This window comes from Apteryx mantelli, chromosome 2, assembly GCF_036417845.1.
Source record: "Apteryx mantelli isolate bAptMan1 chromosome 2, bAptMan1.hap1, whole genome shotgun sequence".
Classification (NCBI taxonomy): Eukaryota; Metazoa; Chordata; class Aves; order Apterygiformes; family Apterygidae; genus Apteryx; species Apteryx mantelli.
Genome location: NC_089979.1, coordinates 133,092,151 through 133,110,054, shown reverse-complemented (window position 1 = coordinate 133,110,054; position 17,904 = coordinate 133,092,151). Strand labels below are relative to the sequence as shown.

At 38.3% G+C, this 17,904-nt stretch overlaps 1 protein-coding gene across 1 annotated transcript in view; it reads right to left on the bottom strand.

Annotated features, from left to right (window-relative positions):
• Positions 1-8,283: 8,283 nt before the first annotated feature.
• Positions 8,284-17,904, bottom strand: part of OSBPL3 (oxysterol binding protein like 3) — a 72,649-nt gene continuing 63,028 nt past the window's right edge. The window contains exons 17-22 of the mRNA XM_013941366.2: positions 16,672-16,750; positions 16,068-16,212; positions 14,501-14,645; positions 13,684-13,810; positions 13,012-13,134; positions 8,284-11,303 (exon numbers count right to left, since the gene is read on the bottom strand). Of these exons, the coding sequence (XP_013796820.1) occupies positions 11,207-11,303; positions 13,012-13,134; positions 13,684-13,810; positions 14,501-14,645; positions 16,068-16,212; positions 16,672-16,750 (716 nt within the window). The 3' untranslated portion in view covers positions 8,284-11,206. The remainder of the gene's footprint in view (positions 11,304-13,011; positions 13,135-13,683; positions 13,811-14,500; positions 14,646-16,067; positions 16,213-16,671; positions 16,751-17,904) is intronic.

Sequence of the window (17,904 nt, the reverse complement as noted above, 5' to 3'; positions counted from 1 at the left end):
TTACACTGATATAGAGCTCGAACACAGTCTTAGTCAAATCTTGCAAAATGTTCAAAAGCTAACATTAATATTTCATTGAACAACACTAGATGAATGTTTTCATCCTCAGCAACGTTTGCAGCGATAGCTTTATTATGACTTAAAATGAATTTTGTGTCCCTTTAGGGCTTTGTGGCTCTTTTGTTATATTTCCCAGTTATTTTGCAACTCCTTAACCCCCATTGTCAGTATTTGTTTACTGTCAGCTCAATTTCTCCTTTAGAACTGAATGACGACTGGAATTCCTATTCCAGAGCAAATTGAAGGGCTCCCTGGAGAAGAACAAAATAGATGCATTTTTTAATTACCCACAGAAACAGAAATTGGGAGTTTGGTGTAGAGAACTCTGAGGCAGGCCATGCCCCATGCCAGCAGCAGATGCAGCAAGGAGGCTGCAGAGGGCGAAGGAACCAGCGGCTCCCAAGGAGCTGCAAGGCTGCATTACCAGCGAAGGGCGAGCCAGGGCCCCTGGTGAAGGCTCTTGCTTTCAGTATTGGCTTACGGGTGCAGGACTAGGAACGTACTTAGCTTTACCCCTCTATAGGGAAGCAGAGTGTTAAAAACCACAGCACGGCAGCCAGATTTTTGAAACAAGGAGGTTGGGAAGGGTTGGCAAACAGCTCAAGACTGTGTGGGCCACTAATTTTATGGGTGGTTCGGGTTCCTTTTACATTATGCAGCGATGTTGCCCAGAAAGACAGCAAGCTACTATAAACAGCGTGTTGTGGGTCAAAAACAAATTGGTAGATGTAAAAGGCTGTGACTGCCCTGAGGGAAACCAGCACACACCAGTGGTATCTAGCAGATTTGTACTAGGTGGGGATTAGGGCTAACATCACACAAGTCCCAGTTACTGATACTTGCTATATTGTAGCTACATGTACAGACTAATGAATACTTCATTACACTGGGAAAACACTCAAAATATGAAACAAAGTGCTAGTCTGTATTCTGACAGAAATCTATCGTATGTACTCCATCATAGGACTGAAACCTGTGTCCTTGCTCCTTAAACTGCCCTTGTTTGTCTGGATGATGCACTGATTGGGGTGAATAGTATCTCTAACAGATGATGCAAGTAGCTTGAGAGGACGGCTTTCTTGCTGCCGGTATCACCCTCTGCAAATGGGAGATGAAAATGCACGTCCTTTGGCAGGACTAGTCTCAGTCAGCTTGAGCCGGGGCTTGCTTGGTTTCTCCAGATTTACTGGCTGGAGTCACCAATGCCAACACACCACAGTGTGGGCAATGCAGCTTTTAAGAGAGGGAAGACCAGCTGCATCCTGAGAGGAAGCATTAATATAAAAATAAACAATGAGCAACCAGCACTGGCAAAGCATGAACTGCTTTTGGCAAGAACCTCCTGACTGCACACTTCAATACCAGGAAACTTATTTCAACATAAGTACCCTTCCCTCTCACTTGTCCCCCTCACCCTCCCATCATTTCAAACAAAGTAATTCCTGTTAACATTTATATTGGGATCAGTGTCAGAGAACAAAGCAGTCACATGAGCATCAGCCTTAGGAAGCCTTGTGGCCGGATAAAGTCTTCTGTGAAGCATTTAGACCTCACACCACAGCAGAGTTCCTACCATGGCTTTTCTTGTGCTGTGGCACAATCAGGATCTCATTCCTCTCCCAGTTTCTGATGTCCACAAAGTATACAAATATTACATCCTTGAGTTCTCTGCCATCTGCCAGCTTTGCCTGAAGTTTTACTCTCTCTTCAAAATGAGGAAAGGGGACTGATTAAGGATGGGCTAGGCTCACCATTCTTTGGTACACTGAGAACTCAGCCACATGAGCTTATGTTTATATCAAGCTTGCTCTAATTGGGCTACTTGTAGTGCTCTTTCTCAGCAAAGTTCGCAGTGGAATTTTCTCCTGCAGAAGGACTTAAGGATGTGGTGCAGTATTTTTGAACTTCATAAGAAATTTGATTTTTCCATCTCCAAAACCTAGCTATTATATAGCTTTAGTTGCTTTCAAAGGATTTGTTTCATTGACTGAAGTACAGATATCAAACAATGAATACAAGTAGGATGATCTCTTGACTTCACTCCATCTTCAATTTGACAACGGTTGAAAAATTGTAACAGACCTAAGAGTAAACAAAATAGTAAATCTCTCTCTCTAAGCTATTAGACAGGTTCTCATCTATTGATAAATCTACATAATCTTCCTTGCTGTAGGCAGCAATCTAGTCATTGCAGATAGCCTCATAAAATCTAAGAAGGAAAAGATTTTTCAAGGCATGTGCTGCAGTAATTTTAAACAGCTTTATATAAAAAAGCCATGGCAAAGACTGCAGTAAAGTAAAAAAATGGTGAGAAATTTGTAATTTAGGAAAGCAATTTTTATTGTATTTTTATTAAAGAAAAGCGATGTTAATTATGCAAAAAAATAATGTTTTCCAATTTTAACACTCAGTCTCGGTAAAACAGCAACTGAAACATCAGCTTAAACAAAATCTTCAAGAGAAATAAGCATCTTAATGAGTTAGAAAAAGCCAAATCATTCCTGAAGTCTATGGAGTTACAGACAGAAGTCTCAGCTGATGCATTTGTACACAACTACTTCTCTTCCAGAAATTTATTATTGAAGAGTCTGTAAAAACCTGCATTGATGAACTCAGAGTCAAATTCTCAGTTAACTTAGGCCTCAGAGTCATACTCAGCTCAGCAGAGCAATGTTGCTTTACCCCAAATGAGGGTTTACACATAGATTTGGTATCTGGCCAGCTTTTAACGCCATGTACAAACTTTGATTAATCCTGCAAATTCTTATGCATATGCTGCACTAGAGGGGTCTAAGTTAAAATCAACAAATTCAGCATGCAGAGCAATGCTTGCGAGATGAAAGAAATTTAACATAAAAAAAAGAAAAAAAGAGAAAAAAGAGAAGCCAAGATGTGAAAGTTACCATACAGAACAAGCATTGCTCAGCTGTCAGTGTTTTTCCTCATGCTACCATGCTTTAAATCACTATGCAGTAAGGACTGACTTTAATTAAAGATTACTGTAAGTGAACAGACAGCTGACCTTAAACACAAATCAGATAAGGTCTGTATAAGCAAGGTTTAACTCACAGTTCTGTGGCTAGGAACAGCCCATTTTGTCTGCATAGCACTGACTGTGCTGTGGGTACTTGGTGTGTTATTAGCTCCATGGGCAATCGTGAGGCATTGACCCCACTCCCACCTGTCTATAAGGTTAGGTGCTATTGCCCTAGGTATTTATGATCCAGGCACCAAGAATGAGCATCCCTCTGCCCTCTCCCTTTTATAATTATGAAAAAATACTACTGCTTCTGTAGGCTGCTTTTTCTGGTGACTTGGACTGTATGCTTGTTGTTCCAGGTTCCTGTTAAAGCACATTAGATCTCTATGACGTTAATCAGTAATGAAATGATTCCCACTGACATCATGAGCAAGTTCCACAGTTAATAACCCAACACAGAAGCAGAATGGCTGGATTTCACAAAGCAGGAGATGATCCTTGCCCACTATAAAAGCTCTTTTGGCCACTATAAAGGCTCTTTTGGCCTTTACACTTACTCTGCCATATACAACAGCTGAAGATACCGTGTGTGGTAACAGATTTATTGATGCAATTTTCCCAGTTCTTCCCGGAGCCTCCACGCTCCCTCTCACCAACTCTCCTGTACATACTGGGTCTGGGAAGTGCTGCAGAGCTGCAGTCAGGAATTACAGGTTGGTCATGAATTACATTCATTTTACACCCACATTTTTCAAGATCCTAATTCATCCCTCTGCCTGCATATTGTATCTTATACACATATGGTGGGACTGTGAGGCACAGTCTGATCAGATCTGGCAGTTATACTGAATCAGTCTCTCTAAGGGCGAAAACAACACATTAGTACAGTTTCCTTCCCAGCTATTTATTCTATATAGTAAATACCAGGTTTCCTTGTTTTTAAAAGCTGTTTTATGGAGAGCATGTCATCTGTGGTCTCCACTTTCTTGCTAAAGTGTAACATTTATGCTGCACATCTGTCTACTAAAACTGCTTTTAAGAATGAGGTTATGGGTGTAAATGAATTGCATTGGCTTACCCTTTTCCCTGCCCCACTGTGTGGCATAATAGTCATGACATGGTATTGTACAGTGTGTGTAGGTAACTGGTAAACAACTAGAAAATTGCAAAAGTTAACTCCAGGACAGATTGTGAAAATGATAAATAAGGCTTCTAGCAGATGGAAGCTCTTTCATACTTGCCATTTTGGCAACTGTAAAAATCACAGATCACTACAGCAGCTAGACTTGTTTCCGCTGTCACTAACAACCTTTGAAGAAAGATGCTTACAATCCCTGGGAAAAAGTTAGGGTGCTCTATGACCTTTAGCAAGCGTAATTTATTAACATCCAACTAAATTGGTTACAGAGAGAGAAAAAAAATAAATCAAGCTGTAAATTGTGCATCAAGGTGCTCCAACATTATTACAGGTTTTTACAGTAAGTGAAGCAGAAAACAAGAATGATCCTGACTACAGAAACAGTATTCTCAAAAATCTGAGTAACATGATTACTGTAACACATACTGTAACATAAGATACCTTTCCTTAATCCTGAAGTCAGTAATATCCTATCAGAACAAATAGCAAATTCAGCATTTAGCAGCTTTGCATATGTAATACCTCATACATGTGGTATGTTTTTCCAGTACTGGTAGTAGCCAAACGCTTAACATAAATACCAGCGTGCCTGATCCTCAGGGATACCAAATATTCTTACAACCACCTTAAAGGTGTAGAGCTGAAGGAGCTCATCACCTTGTGTGGATAAATCTCCACAATGTTCTTGCAAGCTTTATACAGTTTTGTTTTATACAACAAAACATCAAATCCACAATTTATATATAAAAAAGAACCATTTAAAATACTTTTTTTATCATATGGCAACTATTTATAAGGAAAAACTTCTCTTATTGCTTTCAAAAGCTGCAGCAATAACAGTATCTAAGAACTGAGAGATACAATAATATATTTGGTGATAAGTTACAGCATTTACTAAGTTTCAACAGATAAATTAGGTAACATTTGCATGTTTTTATCAACTCATTGCTGCTGAAGTAAGTTGCACCCAGCAGTAGCTAGAAAATAGAAAGGATGAGTTACTGAATATTGGGAGATTTATTTATAGTAGGAATATTTAATCCATGAATTAAAATATATTCAGCCAAAAGAACCTTCTATTTTAACTTCAATCCTCCTTTGAATAGCACCACCCAATTCCAGCACTTGCAAGGTGTATTCAGCTACATGGATAAGCTGAATTTCATCCTTTTCTATTATATATGCACTGTGGGCCAAGTTTTGCATTCCTCTTCAGCTTGCTCCCCGGTGTATTAGTCATTTGTGTACAAAATAAAGCTGTACTGAACAAAACAAGATGCACTGAAAATTTCCTGCCCTAAAAGCTCATCCTGTAGAGCAACAGATCACACAACAGAACAGATTTACAGAAATGTAGATCCAAGGACATTAATTAGGAGCATATGGAGCAGGTGTAGTTGCACATTTCTGCAGTACACTACCTGTACCAGGCAGTTGTCCGACTGACTCCAGAGCTGCCAGAGGCAGCCAAGAAGAAGGTCCTGTTCAGTCAGAAAAAGGTATGGAAAGAGGCCACAGCATTTACAGAAAGTTTTTAAATTACAGATTTTAGATGTGATTTGTCATTTAAAAGCCAATTAGAATGGAGTGTTTTCCTTCAGCCATTTTTTTCAAGGGAGAGAAAATGTCTACCTGGGACACTGGAATAAGGACTTTTAGATATGAGGGGCCACAGCCCTGTAAAGAGGGCTGTACACAACCACAAGAAATTGCAGGAGGGGGGCACATTTTTTTGTTTTTTTTGGTAACAGTACAAAACTTGTTTACCTGCTAACAACAGAAGTCAGATGAAAAATAACACATAGAATATGTTGTAGTGACTGATTTATAAAATAGATGTAAAAAAATCTAAATTTTGACACTTGCTGCTGTGCCCTAAAGCTGCACAGCTTTTCAGACCAACACTGGAAGAAATTCAGCATATAAACTGTACTGCTTAAAGTTACTTGCAAAAGTGAGTTTTTACATGCCATATTGTTTTTGCTAAACTTTAACTCTTCCTAAAAAAAACCCCTGAAAAAAACCACAAAACCGTGTGTTGCACATAGAGATGCTCTGTTGCTGATTCCCAGATTTTATGTTTTGTTTTAAAAGTAAAAATAGTATAACTGTTAAGAACCTGACAAGCAATATACTGTGAAATATTTAGTCCTGAAAGCATTGCTTGTCTGGCTCAGTTCTTTAGATTCTCTGTTGCCCAATCTGCGGGTACTTACTAGATAGCAGCCAAAGTACAATGAGACACAATCAATGCTACATCAATGCAAGAAGTTTGGAATTGCATGGCATCGCCACATGTGTGCTATATAAGTGCCAAGGTTATCCAAACAATAACGAAATTGTAGCATAGAAGCGAATACAAGATTTAAAAAAAAAAAAAGCTGTTTTAACAGAGTTTGTATAAGGGCTTACTGAAAGCATTGCTTGAACAGCTTCTATATTTGACATCATTAAAGAAATATATAGCTCTAGCCTTATCTTAAGTAGATCATTTTTTAAAAAAAATTCTCTTCTCTAGCACGAAACTTCTCACCTTTCTAAAAAAAGCTTTCCCTTCTCCAGCACTGACCTACTCAGGTTAAGACAATCATACTTAAACCCAGCATTTGTCTTAAGGCATTGTAGATACTTCAGATATCAAGAGCAGAAAGAAACTATAGCAGCTATTGGCAAGCCCTTCTTTATGATGACAAATATTATGTTAGCATATATTATATACATACATATGTATACATGGGCTCCATTCCTTTCAACAGGGAAAGGAGAGTTCCACATATCCCCCAGGCTCTGTTTTTTTAATCCAGTGGATTTGCCTCATATAAAAAAAATGAAAAGTCTTGGAAGCAGAGACCAGCACTGGACCATCTCCCTCCCAGTCACATATCCCAACCCCAAAGCTGTCCCTGGTCACGCTCTGGCCCCATGAATCTTGTATTCCTTTCTGCACAGTGATCTGGCTTCAGTCTCCAGTTCCTGCAGGGTAAGTTTAAACACTAGACTGCAAAGTAATAAGGTAACTGTGTTTGCAATCGCCATCTCCTTCAGGGGCCAAGTTTTTATAAGAAATAGCAATTCTGCTTCAGGTCCAAAGAAAATTTGTTGGTGTCAACTCTGTACCCCAAGAAAAACAGCTACCTAAGCATCAGAGAAGAACAGATCTCTCTAGGATGCTTCCTGTTCAAAATTTTGGCTGTTCTGGCTCTTGCTCCTGACATATTTATTTCCCCAGCTCTGTATAAAGAGCCTAACTTCTTTATTGGATTTATATTTCAAAAAATGTCTGAAAGAAGTAGATCAATGCTGGCAATCTAACACAGAAAACATCTTTTAGAGCAGGGATTACGAAAGGAATGTAATGATTAATGGAGCACCCTAGTTCCACTCAATCTAATGACACCAAAGTGCACTTTGTTACCGAGAACAGTGTCCTACACAAATTATGCTGTTGTTTCATAACCCCAAACTTCCTATGCACCAAAATCAGAAATTAAATGTCATGTCTACAAATCTGGAAGTACATCTGTGAGTTTCTCTTTCTATGAGCACTATTTCCCTGGATATTTTTCTTTCTTTGCTGTGTAATTTGAAAACTGCCCCCTTGTTTTAACACCCAAAGGCCTGAGCTACTCCATGGTCTTGATGTAAATTTATAGCGAGTGTTTTTACTTTTTGAAGGGGCACAAAGCAAAAGGGAGTTCTAGATGAGTGGTTCTCAAACTGTGCCCCTCGAAACCATGTTAAATAATAACATTTATGAAGTGATCAAATAAGAGTGCTACAGCATGCAACAGTCCTCAGGAAATTTTAAGATTGATCCATTCAGCTAAACACCTTGGGAATCACTGCTGTGTGTGAAAGGAAGCACTAAGTTGCCTGATATTTTCTTATTAGCATTCAGGGTAGAAGTGTAGCCATGTACAAAATCTAAATGGGGGGAAGAAAAGATCTCTAGATTTCAGTTCTTAAAAACAATATGTCTTAGTATATTGCAAAAGGCTAATGTAAGTTGTACACTTATGAATACATCAGCAGTGTTTGAAGTAAAAAAAAATTCTACCACAGCTTTTTATTTTACCAAGAATAACTGTATAGAGGATATTGTGATTTTTAAATGATGAATATATTTGTATACATACACAGAAATAACATCAAGACAATTTTCTTCCATTTCTTAACATACTGTTGACAAAAGTTTAACAGCTAAAACCAGCTCTTTCATACAAAATTAACCAGGGACAACTTCACTGGAGTTGGAAACATAGGGTCAAAGGATCATTCACAACTGGTCATACCTGGTTGGCAGTTGTGTAGCACAGTTTTACAGAAGGAGCTATTACTTGTGCAAAGATTTTGCTTCAAGTACCTAAGAAATACCCTGGATTCTTCTCAGGCATTACTTTACTGGGATGATAGTAAAATCCTGAACAGTTCCCCTTCCTAATCTGGGAACATTGCCAAAGAAAACAGTTTATATAAGGCCCTTCCCAGTCCAATGCTTCTTGTCATTATCAAAATGTGTTTTAGACACTTATCTAGACTGTAAGATAGAAGGCAACATTGCCAGCCCAGCCTGAGTTCTCAAAAATCATAACTCAAACACCCAAAATAATGAGATTAGTTTAACACCTGCAGTTTTTAATGCATTACAATTCTTTAACTTTGCATTTTTGCCTCTGACCCTTTAATTTTGGATGTCATTAACTATTGGGTCATATAACAAAGCATATGGGGAAATCCACTTCATACACTGAAAATATTAAACAGCAGTCAGACCAGACAATAACAACAATAGCTGCCAAACAGGATGATGAGTAAGTTTAACACAACCTATATTCCTCCACAAATTTTACTCCCTTTCTTAAAAGCCTTTTTTTCCTTAAAAAAAAAAACCCCTACCCCCTACCCTATTCTGTTGTTAAGTGAATGTTATTTTGAATTTAAATGGTAATTACCAACAGCAAGGATAATTACAAATATCAGCTTATGTCTGTGCCAAGTTTTGATAGTTAATACAAAAATAAAACACAACAAGGGATCAAGCTATGAAGAGATCCCCACTTTTCTCAGAAAGCCAAACAGTCCCTAAAGGTTCAGATTTCTTTTGGAGTCAAAGCCCAAATTTTGTCTTCATATTGACTTGAACCCTGCATCATTGTAAGTTGCTGGCCTCCCAGTTGAGTCTTTAAAAGACAAATTAAAGAAATATGTTAACTTTTTTTTTTTTGGTAATAAATTACAGAAGTGCTAGTGATGCAGAGCTCCTGGGCAAAGCAAATAAAGGTGACAAAGCAATTGTCTGCTTCTAAGACAATGGAGTTTCAAGGTAACAGGAAGCAAAATGCAAATATATATAGATCTAATCTAGTATCACAGATCTGGTTTAAAATGAAAGCATTCAATACATGGATTAATTTTTAGAACAGTGCAGCACACGATAAATTGTAAACTTCTTTAAGCTACTAGTTCCTCTAGGAGGCTCCCTTATCCATACAATGTCCAGTCCCAGTTAAACATGGCAATAACATTTATCACAGGTATTTATTTTGTACTATTAATGTGGCATGATACATATAAGAAAAACAAAAGGGGTTATTGGTGGTGGTGGTGACAGGATATATATTTTTTAAACTTGAAAACTGTTGTTGCCAGAGAGTCACAGACATGCACAGCAGACTTGAAGAATCACGAGCTAGGCTTGAGTTGCAGATAGGCAGGAATGTATGTTATTCTATTATGTGAATCACTGTAGCATTGCTGTTTGAAGGAAAAACAAGAACACTGCCCATCTCCATTATCTTCATTCAAAAGTGCGACCTCTGCTACATCTGTTTCCTGCTATATTTTTGACCTACTGTTTAGTATTTCATGAATCTAATCATACGTATAAAATTACAGGAAAGAGATGCAACCAATTTAGTGCAAGACACTTGAATATTTATCTGAACATAACAGACAGAGGAAAAAAATCAAAGATTCCATACATTTCTCTATAAGGCAGATGGTCATTTTTTTTAACATAAGATCTTAAATACGCTGTTCATTTCTTAAGAGGTAGAAAATATCAAAATACTACGAAAAATTTCTAGCTTAAAACAATTATTTTGCTTAGTCTTTAAAAAGTCTTACTGCTGCAATTTTTCATTAATAAAAACAAATGAAGCTATGGAAGCACAGGATTTCATGCTCTGTATAGATGTTACTTACTGGAAAAAAAGAGAGAGCTTCTTCATCTATTCGGTGCTCAAGCATTATACAAGAAAAGATCTCCTCCTTTTGCCCTGTTGGGGGCTATAAATCTGAAGATTCCTAGTGGAAAATTTTGGTGATTCCTGAATTTGTAGCACTACATTTAGCTGGGTACAGTTTACGTTTAAGGCAGTAGAATCACTGATGTAATCAGCTCAGAACTACCTCTTCCATGATACTAGTAAGAAAGCTGATAAAAACAAAAGCTTATTTAAATCTTTTCCACAGGCAACAAAGGATCGTATTCCTATTCCAGCACCAACTGAAAGTCTGTTTCAGCAATTTCGACTAGTCCAGAGACAGCTGCACTCCTCTTCAAGCTGTGGTAGCCTGCTTGCAGTTTGAATTACTAAGGCTTCCGCTCCCCTCTCTCTCAGCACAGCTAGGAGATGCTGATGTTATTGTCTCCAGTGCAATTCAGTAAGGCATAAGTTAACTCAGAACTGACATTATTACACATTGGAAAAAGTAGTGTAAAAGGTCCTCTTTTCCCTCCAGTCATTAACATTCAGTAATATTTATTAAATAGTTTATAAAAAGAAGTTAGGGTATTTATACATTCAAACAATCATTGAAATAGTCAGAGTAGAGAAAACAAATGCAGAATCAGACTCTAAATTAAGCACAATTCTGGAGATATGCACACTTGCACACATACACCCCCCCACACACACACATATATTATATGCATGTGTGTATATATATATATGTATGTTTTGTATATACTTCTTTTAAGTCAGATCTGAGAACACAGAACAGAGCATCTTCACTTGGTTCCTCTTTCACCAGAGGACAGGATTGTCCAGATTGGAAAAACCAGGTTCTTTTCTAAGGTCCATGTAGGTTTCATTGCTCACCCAGCAGTCATCTTTGGATTTCCTATCAAAGATTAAACAAATTTCCCAAATGTAATGCTGGCATTTTCTTTGCGCGCAATCCCACACTGTGTAGAGATACCCAAACCAGCCCTCAAACCAGGCACAGCACAACTCGGTACAACATTAAAATGAGGCAGTACAGCTCGGGGGACCAAACTGGTTATGCCTGCAGTGGGCCTTGGAGAGGCACCTCACTAGCCTAGTGTTCAACTGAGATAAACGCTTGCTTTCACTTGGACTTGTCAGTGCTTAGCATTTAAAACTAGAGTCAAAATTTTTTTCTTGGTCTCAAATGCCCACAGGGAGCTTATTGGAAACTTCTGTAAGAACAGTGTTCCTGTGCCTTTTTAAAACCCAAATGATCTGTGTTTCTGTCCTGACTGAGACCAAATCCGAGAGTCTCCTTTTTCCTCTCCAAAGATGACTCATCACGTTCACTGCATAAAGAAAGCCTTACAGTTCTCAGTAAAGCAGTAGGGCTCATTGCACTAGGTACTGTGCCCTGAAGGAAACAGTCTGCTTTTAATCTGGTGTACCACATTTTTGGCACAACAGCAAATTATTCTTTTAAGTATATCAAGCTTATGATTTGTAGAAGACAGAAATCACTGTAATCAAAAGGAAAATGTATAATTCATATCTACTCTGGCACTGCGTAACACTTTTGCTACATAGTAACTAGAAGTGTTTATTCTATTATTTAAATCTACAGCACAAATTTCACTTTTCAAAGAGCATCCTTCTATCTTTATTGTGAATATACAATTATACAGTATTAGACTTCGCTTCTATCCTTTTAGTCTGCTGAAAGCAAAGTTTGCTTCTCTTTAGTAGCTGTGGTGAGTTAGCTCACCAGCTTCTCACACACCCAAAGACCTGAGCTGCTCCATGGTCTTGATGTAAATTTATAGCGAGTTTTTTTTACTTTTTGAAGGGGCACAAAGCAAAAGGAGTTCTAGATGAGTGGCTTTGAGTTATTTCTTTTTTGCACCCATGTTAAACATTTCTGTGTTTCTCAGAGTCCTGCTCCTCAGAAGTACAGCATCTACCCAGAAAAAAGTAGGATCTCAGATCTGTCAACTGCAACACAGACCCATTCATCTAGTCTCCCGCTCTCTCACTGGATCCCAAACAGAAAAGCTGGAGGGCTAAAACCCATGTGATCGCTAGCATTCACTTTTACCTTTTGATGGCAGAAGCCCTCTTCAAACGTTAATTGATTTACAACAGGAAAAAATAGCGTCCTCTAAATCATAATTCTCTCCTCATTACATAAGGGGGAACACGTTCAAAAATAGCCCTGGAAATGAAAGGCTGCAATTCTGCAAAGTGCTGCGCAAGGCAATCCCACAGAATTCAGTGGGAGTTCAGCAAAGGTTATTAAGCTAAATCCATCCCCCCTTCGCCTTGTCTGAAGGAAAGAAAGATGCTACATTAGCATATGCCCAGGCTAATTCAAGCTTAGACCAAATCCCATTTGTCTTCAAGGCAGAAGTTAAAGAGAAATTCAGGGATGCACTAGTAGGAAGGCAATATATAATTCTTAGTTTTAACCAAGTTTGAAGTGTTCACATTGCCAAGGCACAAAAAAACCCCAAGAATGTAAAAGAAAACTGGAAAAAAATGGAGCCCACTCTGTCGCAATTTAGAACCAGAACTATAATGCAAATTTCAAAACATGATAGTACATGCTAATCATTATATAGTACCTGAAAAATCTAGGCTGATGCTCCAGATTGTTTTCTTCCAGAACCTTCCGTCGCTCTCTCTGTAGTTGCTCAATCCTCTGCTTTTGCATTTCAGCTCCTTCAATATTCCCTTCTTCTAGAAACCTGTAGCACCAGCAGTGATAGAAAACACGATCGGTGCTTCCCATCAGTCCCCCATCTTTGTCACGTGCCCTGGAGCTCCAGAATTTAGCCTTTATGGCAGGTAGTTCATAGTAATTGAAAAGTAAACAACTACATCTGCAGACAACAACTCACATAACAAGCTCAAAGTAATTTTTATATTAGATTCTTTTCCTCTAAAGTTAGAAACAGCAGAAATTCTACGGTAGAAAGGAATTTCAAGTGCCTCAGTTTTTGGCTACTCAAACACAGTATGCTGGACAGCCAAAACCTGAAAAGATTTAGCACCTTTTAAAAGGCAGTTGTCTAGAAACTGAAACATCCAAAAACCAATTCTTGAAAATATTGATCCATATGGAGTAGACCAGCTCTTGGTAAGCGATTAAAATGTCCGTTTCAGATGCATATTAATACAGAAATGGAAACACACTGCAAGTATCCACTCAGGATAGTCTGAGCTTGAGGTAAAGTGAGTGTACAGAAGTTTAAAACAATATTTGAGAAAGATGTTTAAGAAGGAAAACTTCTTACCTTTGGTCTGGCCTAAAACGTGTATCAGTGGATGGTAGTAATGGTCTAGTTTGCGGGTCCAGTTCATTTAACTCTAATGCAAACTGAGTAAATCCATACCACTGTTCATAATCCTTAGGCATTGGATCTACAGAAGAAAAAAGTACATTCGGAATTCCAATTAAATGCTTTCATCTTTAGAAGGAACCTTCCAAACTTCCCCTCTGTCATTTGTTCACCTCTTTGAGCCAGAGTCTTGATTTTGGGGGAATAAAAGGTATTTAATAGTGTTGTGACAAAAGAGAAAATCTGCTCTGATGCACTACATCAAAACAGATTTCTGTTTTCTCAGTTGAACCACAGCAAAACTGTGATGAAGTGCATGGTACCACCCCAGTGCTTTTTCAAACTACAGTAGACGCAAACCCCCATGGATTTGGGTGAAGTTCAGATATGGCTCACAATACAGAGTTGAGCTTTGTGGGGTATTCTCCAGTGTTTAATACAAGAAATCAGCTGCAGCTCTCTACAAAATAAAGTGCCCCCTCCCTCCCTTTTTGGAGTCCTCAATACACCCTTCACATGCAAATGTGAAAGTGATATCCCCAATCAAGCGAGAATGGGGAAAATGCAGAAAGACATGGGATGAAGTTATCTCAGTATTATTAAGTTAAATGGTTTATTCTTCTGGCCTACATATTAAATGCTTGACAAAAATCTAATTTTTCCACATAGAGATAATAAGAAATTGGGGCCTAATAAACAAGATGAAAACAGATAGCATGTTTATTCTCAAGCAGATTTAAAATTTTGTACATCAACCATTCTGATCACTAACTCGCTCTCCATATGCAGTTTGAAGAGGATGAAGTCCCACAGTATAAACTTTCATGCCATTTCCCAAAAATTCGATGCACAACTGTTCCAGTTTTATCCATGACACTTCCTTCAATCTCATGTGCATTTGGATTCCAATATTTTGCCTAGAATTAAAAAGAACAAGGGGGAAAAAAGGTGCGTAAGACTAAGTGTGAATGATTTTATCATGTGAGTAGCACCTTGTTGTAGCCTGTTTTCTGAAATGAAAACTACTCCTTTAGGCGTGAATTATGGTACAATGTACAGAGAACTACTCTTAGTATTACTAATCAGCGCATTAAAATGCTAATGTTGACAAACATATCTATTTTGTTTGCCTTTTTTAGGGGCAGTACTGGATGAAGCATAGCCAACTTTCATATTTGCCCAGTGACAAATAACACTGATTCCCAACTTATTTATCTACATTCTCCCCCAATTTGAAGAAGAGGAAGAAGAAGAACTGAGAAACAACTGATATTCAAAGTAATCTGCACTTTAGCCAATTTATAATATCAAAGGTATAAATATCTGCAGTCTCTCAGTCTTTAAAATTTGAACTCCCAACATCCACTGCAACTCTGCAAAAACATAACAGTACTTTCAACTAAGTATTTGGAGAAAAATGAAATCACTTCAGTGATTGTTACAAAGTACAAAATATTCAGGAAAGCAAATAAGTAATAAGAAAAGGAACTGTTCAAAAATGATATTAACTTTCCTTCTGCTGCTGAGTGTGCCATGCTGTAGGTGTATGCTGGAGTACTTAGAAGCAGATGACATAGACACAAGCTATGAAAAGCACAGCTTTGCTCCAGCAATCTGATTTGGAAAACTTGGATTAAAACAAGCTGCCTAGCATGTTGTGTGAAACTATTTTTCAGGTGAGAAATTTTGGCATCATTTTAGGTTTCCAGCTGATTTCCCTTTACTAGGAAGAAGTCATTTAATCTACTGCCAAACTAATTTTAATTTCAGTTTTCAAGGGAATTTCTTCAGGATGTCATGTCTGATGCCTGGTACCAAAGCAGAAGTTTTGAACAACAGCAACAACTACAAAACCCCTCAGTTAAGCTCCTTCAGGTACATGGAAAGGGCTAGAAAAGAGCACGGGCTCCCCCGTTAGCAAAGCATCTGTGCAAGGGCTGGTTCGACAGCTGCTGCACAAATGCATCCAGAGCACATGCCAATCCATCAGCAGGAGGCATGTAGTAGACCACTGCCAGTAGACATCTTTGCGTATCTCTCTATTCAAACACAAATATAGGTGTTTGATGATATTTCTTCCTTTCCCTCCTTATACTGTTCTACACCTTGACTGGAATCACCTGAAAAAGCTGTTGCTTTTCTTTCTTGCCTGGCTCTACCTAGTGAGTTGCAGTTCCTTCAGCATTAAAGTCTCACAAAGAATCAGAGGTAATTATAGGAGAACTATAAGAAAACACAGCTTTTAAGCAGTTGTACTCTGCTTCAGCAGACAGCATCCACCCAGTGCTGTGCCTGTTAGAAAGGGTACTGCCAACATTGCTGTGGTTACTGGAAGTCACCTTTATGAAAGTCAGTTTGCAGTTACAAGTGTCATCATTAAGATTTTTGATGATGATCTCTCCGTAGTGTTCAATCCATCTTTGCCCACTTAAGATGTTATGGATGCAAGATGTCACCTTGTTCCACTCATAATGGTCTCCAAAGCTGGAAGAAATTATATACAAGAGAGAAGTCTCATGCCATGTTTAAACTAGCACATTAGCTTAGGAAAAGATCTGCAAAGAATTCTACTTAATAATAATAATACAATTTTTTGAATGCCTCACTGTTCTTGTCCCAAATAAATCCTGCCTCCTAGAAACCCCTTTTTACTTCTGCTGTAAACTCCAATCTTGAATTCAGTTCTCTCAGTTTCTCTGCCCCTCTTTACAAGCTTAAGTTTCTAAAAAGCAATCATTCTAATCATTCTAATTTTATTTTATCTTTTGTTTTTAACCTTTGGAAGAGTTAATGCTACTGTTAAAGTAAGGGGGGGGGGAAATTTCATAATCACTTATTCTTCCAAAGGTCTAATATGGCACTGTACAGCTTGTTCTTATGTGGGTAAAAGTAGTGTCTGTGTGTGCACATGTGTATACAGGAATGTGCTATTGCACCACTCACGCTGGCAGAGTTACATGTGTTGTACCAACTGGAACAATTTCCATGGACTTTCCCCAGAATTTGTTTTTCCATCTTACATCTGAAACAAGAGGGGGGCGGGGGGGGAAAAGGCCATGTTTAGTCATAGGCACCAGTGAATCAATCTATTTCTGTGCTCCATTTCATCTCAAGAAAATGCAAAATAACAAAGTACAACATAATAAAGCGTTCAAAGTAATGCTATGGACCTTTGAATGGTTGCATATTTTTTCATTACATTACTGGTTATTAAAAAAAACAAAAAAAGAGGCATCAAAAGTTTAAGAAAAGACACTTCTGTTAAAAACTTGTTCAAAAGAGTGGAATTTGAATAAGCTATTTATAGGCATTATACATTCATCTGCAATTCAAATAGTGCTGGTGAATGAATGCAGACATTTCCAAAAACAAAAGCAGAATTTCAGATACAAAAATATACCACCTAAAAACATCTGCAATAAAAAAGCAAGAGAATGATTCAAAGGGCAGAAATTGAAGAGGGTTTTAGTCCAATTTCCCCTGAAAGTGTAACTGGCCTTTTAAAATCTGGTTTGAATCACAGAAAGAGCTGCCCAAGTCTCACGTAATTTTCTCCAAAAGAGAAAATGAAGAAAACCCCTCCATAAATTTGCCTAAACTTGAATGGAGTTAAGTTATCAAAAACACCTGGAAGTGAAATAAACATGGGCAGAGAACTATGACACAAGGGGTGTAGTTAAATCAGGCTAAATAATCAGGCAGTAGCTTTTATAGCACCTTCAGAGCCTGGGGGATGGCATCCTTGCTGTACTAGACACTAGAAACTCCAACTCCCTTCCCTGTCTAATCTGAGAATGAGGGAACAATTCATCTCTAGTTTCAGAAAGGTGCTAGTACTAATACACAAGGAAAACCAAAACACTGTGTCCCATGCAACTGTGGGGAGGAAGCTGTTACTCTGGCTGCGACACGGACGCTCAAACTGCAGTTAGGAGAGTACACATCTCCGCAGTACATAAGTGACAGTGACAGGGCTGAGCCACTGAGCTGCCTACCGTTGCAAAGGCGAGGGAATGGGACATAGGGGAGAATTCCTAACAGAAAAATGATTCTTTTCTTATCCCTTCAGAAAAGGGCCTTCTGTTTAGTTTGGTGGGTTTATGCTGTATTAGCATCTTTGGTGAAAGAAATTTGTTTGTGATTCCTATACTGTACGATAAGAGGTCCAAAACTGCC